Raw genomic sequence first — 8,352 nt, forward strand, 5'->3', positions numbered from 1 at the left:
AAAATACTCAGATTTCCACATAGTTTTTTTTTTTTCTTTTTTCATCTGATGATGTAATTTTAAAATTTGAATGACTGATGTTTTGGTCAGATACTCAGAACTTGAGTAGCCTTGAGTAGCCTTTTTTCAAATACTATTTTTACTCTTACTTGAGTTTTTTTTATTATTATTAATTTAGTTTTTGAGTGGCTACTTACTTGAGTAAAAATATATTTAAGTAGTGCTACCCTTTTTTGAGTACAATCTTTGGTTGTCTACCCACTTCAGATCTTAAGACATTTGTTTTTACAAACAGGCGATATTAAAATGACAGACTAATTTAAACTTCTGTGTTTTATTGAGACTTTTATGTGACCAACACAACGTAGTGCATAATTGCAAACTGGGAAATTATTCATTCTGTTTTACAAATAAAAGTCTGAAAAGTGTTGCATGGAATTGTATTCAAACTCGTTTTTATTGTGCACTCCACACATAATACATTTTGATCGACATGACATAAGCAATTTAAAATGTAGGAAAAAGCAAATTGCACACAAACACTTGCAGAATGTACAAAGGCATTTTGCATTTTGCACAAAGGAATGAGAAACTGCTTGTTTCTGCTTTGCACAAGTGACACAATGATTTGAAGACTGAATAAATAGTTTTGAAAATTCAATTTTGTTCTGAGGAATACACCAAAGTGACTTAGAAAAACTATTAAACCTCTATTTCACTAAGCAAAACATTAAGAACAATTCCTATTTCATTAAAGACAGATTTTCTTGTGCATGTCTGAAAATAATGGAAGGATTTTTTTAATACTTCACAACAAGGACGGAAAACCAACAGAATAACCAGGCAGCATGAGTCACTTTGGTAAAACTCATTATTTGCATCACTAATTCCTGCAGCTGTTTGGCATGTTTCCCTGAAAAACTACATCTGATTTATGCAGAGTTGAATGTGTTAGAGCCAGAAATCAGATGATGGATTTCCACATTGAGAAGACGTTATCTTATTGCGCTTTGGAGGAAATGACATCTGAATCTGTGTTCAATACGACTCAGATCACGTACAACTGTGACTCATCCTCATGTTTGTGTGAAGCAGCAGGTTAAAAACAGCTCAGATATTGAGTTACTTTGGTAACTTAACAAAGAGATTAGATCTGTAATTAAAAACTGTAGACTGATGTTCTTATCTAGACATAGAAGTTCGATACTGGCTGTTCAGCGAGCGCAGCAGGGAAAGTAAAACCCATAATTAATCTCCACATTGACATATTTCAATTCAATTACAGTGGAGATGGTACTTCTTTGTATCGTTTTAATGTTTTCACCCTTTGTTAAGCTGAAACACACACACTTTTGCAACTTTCAAACAATTTATTTTCAAATATATACATGAAAAGTAATGCATGTATGTTTATATTCCATCATTTCAACTGTGATACCCCTAAATAAAATCCACTGCATACAAATAAATCAGGTTAAACAGTGACAGTTATGTAAAATCAACTTTTTTTAGCTTTATTTGTCATTCATCCTTCCCTGTCAAACCCTCCCCTACACAGTTCCTCCAGACTAGCAGCAATTAGCAATTACCTTACGAACTACTTAAGTGTCCAACTACTGTAAACGACTGTAAATGGGATAATGGAACATTGTTGCGATGACGTGTTGAAGGCGAAGTGTCAGAAAGAGTAGGAGCATCTTAAAGAGACAGAGCCCCAATTCCCAGACATCAAACTACAAAGTTAAATTTCTTATGTTATTTTTGATATATGCAGCATTTTTAGAACTGAATATAACAGTTACTAGATTGTGCTGAAGATTCAACATTGCACTATATGCTTGGAAAATAAATATAGTATGGTAGTGCCCTTTTAAGGCACTACCATAAGGAAATGTAGCTGTAATTGCAACAAAAATGTTGATTCAGGATAGATAAAAACAAACGCATGCCACACTTTATAGATTTATAGATTATTTTATTTACGACATGATAAAATACTATAAGAACACAAGTACTTCTGCTTGTGTTCAAAACAAAATTTTCTCGTGTTGTTTTTGTGTCAGTCAAAAAATACTCCAACGTGATTACAACTGTGGAGGAAAAAACTTGGTGGGATCTTTCATCTAGTGAATCAATTTTCATGAAATACATAAAAAAAGGTTCTTTGTGATACAAAATAACTTGAAGATCACAGTCTGAATCGAGTCAGATCCACTTGAGGATTTCGGTCTGCTCTGTATCTTCAAGGTCAGACAATTAGTCTTGTTCCTCGTCATCATTAGGGGAATATTTTTCCCGCCTCTGCAGCACGTCTTTGCCCTTCTGTTTGACATTTCTGTTGGAAGTGGTCACGCAGCAGCCAACATCACAGCAGCAGCATGAATAGAGGATTTTCTTTAAATATTGCATCTACTGAGTGGAGAAACAAACAGGCATCTTTGTGACAAACAGATTCATCACTGTGCGTCATGCAAACTGGGAAAAACATGTTCCTCCAGTTAGCTGAAACTTCTATGAAGTCGTCTCAAAAATGTCAGTTTTCTCCAAGTTGATTTTTAAAGCAGCATAAATGTGACACAACTTCACTTCACTGTAGTTACAGTTCTTCCAACTCAAATTAAATAGTCTCAAAAATGTCAGTTTTCCCCAAGTTGATTTTTAAACCAGCATAAATGTGACACAACTTCACTTCACTGTAGCGACAGTTCTTCCATCTCAAACTAAGATGAGTGAATCAAGTGAAAGAATAACTGTTCACTAAATCTATTAACATCACCAGCAACCAGTACATCATGGTATAGAATATTTATACAATTTTTCCAATAATAATATTAATCTCACAATATCTAATTTGAATTTAGGTATAAACTTTGACTAGAGCAGTACAAAAAAAAGATTTTCCATTGCTTTTGTTTGTTCCCACTAAACAAACTGAAATTATTGCCTAATGACTGTCAAGTTGTTGTTGGAGTAGCAGCAGTAAATTGTTTATTGTTTCGAACATTTGTGTTAATTAATCATTTCACTGTTCTGTCCTTTTTTCTTTTTTTTTTGAGAATCTCAATTATTTTTATTACGGAGCGAAACTTAAATGAATGTGTGTGTTGCATTTGCACCTGTTAGCCTGTAGAGTGCAGCCTACAGCTTCATGTTGCGCCGGAACACGATGCAATCACGTGACTGTTAGCGGAAGTAAATAAACTGCTTTCCCGCGCAGTCAAATAACTACAAGCTAGGTGTTTGTGGGAAATCCGACACAATGGACGAGCTTTATTTGGATAATATTGACGAATATGTCAACGATCACAACAAAATAGTAAGGATATCTTAAATTTGTGACGTGTTCCGTTATATTTAATGTTGGATTTTAGCTTTCGAATTTTTCAAACATGTAGCCGCGGAATTACGTTGAATAATATAACAGTTAAATGTCTTATAGCTTTCAAAACAAAAGACTTCTTTTTTCTAAGGAAGTTAATTGTACAGTATGAAAGGTTTAGTTCGTCTGACTCATTCGGCTTTAATTTTACAGTATAAATTTGGCTAACAGTCGACCGTTTTTTTTTTTTCTAACGGTTGAGTTGTTTCACTGAATACATAGAAACCCCCACAGCTACTTTAGAACAAGACTCAACGTTAATATAACGGTTAAATAAACTAGTTTTCATAGCTTCTCATGTAAACACAAAGTAATTTTATGTTTTCTTATTTCTCAGGTAACCTATAAGTGGCTCAGTCTGACTCTCGGAGTCCATGTCAATACAGCTAAACAGTAAGTAATCCTGGTTTTCTCAAAGGGAGAAGTATTGAAAAACATTACTGTGTCTGTCTTCATCTTCCTCATAGGTCAACAAATTTGATTTCTAACAATAAATCACCATCTGATCAGGAACTGCAAATGCATATGAATACTAAAGACAAAAATATACATGGTAAAATCAACACTAAATGATATAGTTTTATAACATGTGCTTTTAGTTATTATAGGTTTTTTTTCATGTAATAACTATTTTAATATCGAGTTCAACTCTAAAGCATTTTTAAAAGGGAGATTTTATTTTATTTTAAAATGGAGATTCTTAGTTTTGTTCATAATGTTTTACTTTTTTCCAGAAAATTACAGGAAAAAGCTTATTACACATAGCAAAATAACAGGAAATGTTCATTCTGGTTATTGATTTCATTGTTTTTCAATCACACCATCATTATGTACTTTTTTGGGTTAATAAATTTCATTAAAATGGAATTCAGAAACGGAATTGTGGGATTGGGAAAATAATAAAACATATTTCATATGTCTTGAAATATGTTTTGAAAAAATGCTTCTTGAGTTAAATGCATGTAAAATGTGTTTTCAGGATGCTTTACCATTACTTGGAGCACAAGAGGAAGGAGAGCTCACCTCAGCTCCACGCCACATACCTCGTGTCTGGGAAGCTTGAGGACAAAGGTCAAACGGTGAGTAACAGGAGCTCCTCTGACTCTCACCTCATCTCTTTTTAAAACAGAAAATGTCAAGTTGATTTTATTTTATGATATTTTTAGTGCCACAAGGTGTCTGTTGTCAGAGAAGAACAATTGGAAGGTAAATATCACGCCCTTGTTTTCTTGTAGTTTCAGTCCTAAGTAATAAGTCCTAAGTTTATTATAGTTAACTAAAACTAGTAAAATAACTAACAATTAGTTTACACCAGCAGTCTTTTTAGTAGCGGCACTTACGCTAGTCTGCAAAATGGAGACAGCAAAAGGTGGGAGAAAAAAACAGTCAGTTGGTTCAACAATAATTGAATAATTCTTTTTGAAAACGGTGTCTTGTGTTTAATATCCATTAAGCAATTGATATATACATAATCACAGTACAATTGTTTGGACATTTTTAGGTGCAAAATTGAAAAAGGTCAAAGTGTGAAAAAACTAAAACTATACTTATAAAAACTAAACTAAACCTAATCATTATTTATTCAGTAAAAACCATTAAAAATATTCTAAAACTAATTGAATTAGGTAATCACAAAATCAGAACAAAATAAAACACAGCTATTCTTTTTATTGGGATTTTCACTAATAAAGCACAAAAGAAACAAAAACTTGTCTTTAAAATTTGTTTTCCTCTGCAGATTTCAAATCCAAGATGAGTTTGGTAGTGAGCGTTCATGTCTACAGCGTGCAGAAAGCTTTACTCAAAGACAGCGGCCCCCTCTACAGCGTCGACTACGATGCCATTAAAGACAACCTGAAGAACTGCAGCAGGTTTTAAGATTTATTAATAAAATATCTGCTGGTTTTAATGCATTTAGCTGAGAAAAACCGTTTGGCTTTCTGACGTGAAGACACAGCGCGATCCGATGTGCCGGAGCGGTGCCCATGTCTGCTATGGAGCTGCAGCAGGTCCAGGAAATCCAGCGAGCTCCTCCATCAGCACCTGAAAATAAAAAGTCCGCCATGAACGGGGACGCCAACATGGCCTCTAAACCATCAAGCAAACCACAGAAAGGCATCATGGGATTGTTTGCAAATAAATCTGCACCCAAAAATCAGGATAACAGCAAAGAAGTCAAGCCTGAACCAAAAGAAGAATCTCCTGTGGTAGGAGTTTTTGTTGTTGGTCAGAGTTGATTGTTTTTACAGAAAAGTGGAGATTTAGATTTTTGTTTGGATTTTTAGCCAGAGGCTCCAAAAAGCAAACCAGCAGCGAAGTCCAGTCCGATGGCCAACTTCTTTGTCGTTCAAACAAGTGAGTTATATTATTATTAGAATGCAGGAATCATCTGAAAGTTGTTTTTATTTAACCTCTTAAGCCTTCATAAATTGATTTCATCAACTAGTTGTATTTTTTGTCTTTGTAGATTTAACTTTTGGAAAATCTGGATTTTTATTTTCACCAATATACTTTTTTGGGTTTCTATAATTCAAAGTTATGTTATCACACCAAAGAACTACCATCTTGTTTCACAACCGTGTTTTGCAGCTTGGTCTTTAAAGTCAGGTCAACTCACAGAAGGGATGGTACAAATAGAGTTGTTGTGTTCCACAGTTGCCACATGCTAGATGAGTTTAAGGGATTAGCATTGTGTGATGTACAAAAGCATATTATACTTTATTGGAAAGCTACGATCCTTGAGATTCAAATGATTTATGCCAATCAAGGATACAATCATAAATGTAGACACTGTAAACACTTTTGTCAAGCCACTCAGAAATGCAAAATAATGTCTAACTCACCGTTCAAAACCTCATATCATTGATTAGACACAGGCATTGCAAAAAAACCTGTATTTTCTGCATCCACGAGAGTCCAATTAATGTACTAAAATAAAATAATTAGTTCTCAGCAAGTTTTATGTCCGCAATCCAACATAATCTGCTGCTGAAAACCTTTGAAATTTCCTTCAGATGTGTCCATTTCGGACCAAGTTCTCTTTGTAGCATCTATACAAATTTTTTGGGGAGTAAAAATTCCAGGAAATTTAAGGGACTGTGGGAAAACTTCAACTTTATTGACTTAATGCATTATATTATAACAAGGATTGACCTAATTTTATATGCTTTTATGATTGGATTGATTGTTTTTCTGTAAATAAACCAAATACCTGTCGTCTTATAATGCACTGAGATTATATTTGTTCTGAAATGGAGTCATGGAAATAAACTGAATTGATTTGTCACTTCTCCAGAAAAATCTGAGAAACCTGCAGAGAAGCAGCAGGAGGCTCAGTTGGCCATCGCATCAGAGCAGCAGCATCAAAGAACGATGGCGGAGGAACCTGCAGCTGTGGAGCCGCACAAAGAAACCAAAACAGACCCCAGGAGGTTTGTCTTCACAGTCATAAATTTATGTTAAAGTGTGGATGCAGTATGTATTAAAATATGAATGTTTTGAATCTGTTTTTAACAAAAAAAGCAAAACAAAGCGAATGGAAGAGTCTGATAGCGAGGAGGAGAAAATGGAGAAAAAGAAGAGGAGAAGGATCAAGAAACCACAACCAGACAGCAGCGATGAAGACGGTCAGTTTTTTACTTCTACTTTCTTTGATTCTGATATTTGATGAGTGGAAGAGAAAAATCTTAATATTTACAATTTCTTAAAGTCTATGTTCAGATTTAAAAGGCTGATTAATTAATTTTAATTGTAAAGTTTGACATCACCAGTCAAATTTATCTAGAAAACTTTCTGAAGTTAATCTTTTTTTACCAGTTATTCCAGATTCTCCACCTCAAATGAAAACAAGCGAGCCGAGTCCTAAAAAGGAGCCTGAGACTGTCCAACATTCACATGTGAGTGAACAGAATCAGGTCATTCATGGAGCAACAAGTACATTTTTCTGATGGACCTGGATTGTTTTCTGTTGCATTCAGACGAGCTCTGGAACCAAAATAAGGAGGAGGAGAAAAGTTCTGAAGTCGCGTACCTTTAAGGATGAGGAAGGATGCATTGGTAGGAACAAAATTATGAAATTAAATTTGATCTTTTTTACTTTTTTTTTTAACATCGTTTGATTTTTGCTTATACATCCATCAGTTCATCCATTCATTTATCAATCATTCCATGAATCTCTTTATCTTTTTGGCCAACAGTTCAGTGTTTTTCAGGTCATTCAGCAGTCAGTCATCTTTCCGTACATCTATTTAGTTTTGTCCATCAATCTACCTGTTCATTAAGTCTGATTAATCGATTATTGACATCACCATCAATATTCAAAGTGATCTTTTGCATCAATACTAGTTGATTTGAGAAAATTTGGATTATAAATATGAAAATAAGTTTTAATCAAATGACTGTATTATTGTTGCTTTGTTTAAATAATTTACACATCTTCCTGGTTCAAGAAATAAATCCATAAACAAGATGTTTGCCCTTTTGGTCTGAAACATGTTTATTAGGGATAATAACTATACATTCATCTCCCACTCTGTTCTTTTTTAACACAGTAACAGAAAAAGATTACGTGAGCGAATCTTACTCTGAGTCAGAAGATGACTTTCAGAGAACCAAACAAGCTCCACGCAACAACAATAAAGCAAAGCTACCGTCGAGCAGCAAAGACAACGACAAAAAGACTCAGAAGAAATCATCAGCGAGCTCAAATAAAGGAAGTAAACAAGCTTCCATTATGGGATTCTTCCAAAAGAAATGAGACATTTCTGTTGGCTCTGAGGAACGACGCCGAACTGTTGGCAGACATCCTGCGAAGACGTTTAGATAAACTGACTTAGTTCTCTTATAAACGGACAGTTGAATGGCAGAAAAACACATCTCAAATGGACTTGAGCCTTTAAACAAGTTTAATTCAGGAAGATCGAGTTTTTATGACACTTTTCTGATCAATTCAATAAACATGGAAATTAAACAAA

At 34.3% G+C, this 8,352-nt stretch overlaps 1 protein-coding gene across 1 annotated transcript; it reads left to right on the forward strand.

Annotated features, from left to right (window-relative positions):
- The first annotated feature begins 3,161 nt into the window (after positions 1-3,161).
- pold3 (polymerase (DNA-directed), delta 3, accessory subunit) lies at positions 3,162-8,352 on the forward strand. Its single transcript, XM_008433923.2, has 12 exons — positions 3,162-3,316; positions 3,717-3,772; positions 4,359-4,458; positions 4,546-4,585; positions 5,118-5,250; positions 5,331-5,586; positions 5,665-5,734; positions 6,675-6,810; positions 6,902-7,005; positions 7,196-7,275; positions 7,357-7,435; positions 7,930-8,352. Exons 1-12 carry the CDS (start codon positions 3,260-3,262, stop codon positions 8,133-8,135), a joined length of 1,317 nt encoding a protein of 438 aa, XP_008432145.1. The 5' UTR covers positions 3,162-3,259; the 3' UTR covers positions 8,136-8,352.

The sequence above is a fragment of the Poecilia reticulata genome, chromosome 17, assembly GCF_904066995.2.
Source record: "Poecilia reticulata chromosome 17, P_reticulata-male-v2, whole genome shotgun sequence".
Taxonomy (NCBI): domain Eukaryota; kingdom Metazoa; phylum Chordata; class Actinopteri; order Cyprinodontiformes; family Poeciliidae; genus Poecilia; species Poecilia reticulata.

What these genes read in the sequence shown, in the direction of transcription:
- pold3 (XM_008433923.2), top strand. Translation starts at nt 3,260, where the DNA reads ATGGACGAGCTTTATTTGGATAATATTGACGAATATGTCAACGATCAC. An exon ending in TCAACGATCACAACAAAATA is followed by an intron (nt 3,317 to 3,716) that starts GTAAGGATATCT and finishes CTTATTTCTCAG; the next exon opens with GTAACCTATAAGTGGCTCAG. An exon ending in ACCAAAACAGACCCCAGGAG is followed by an intron (nt 6,811 to 6,901) that starts GTTTGTCTTCAC and finishes TAACAAAAAAAG; the next exon opens with CAAAACAAAGCGAATGGAAG.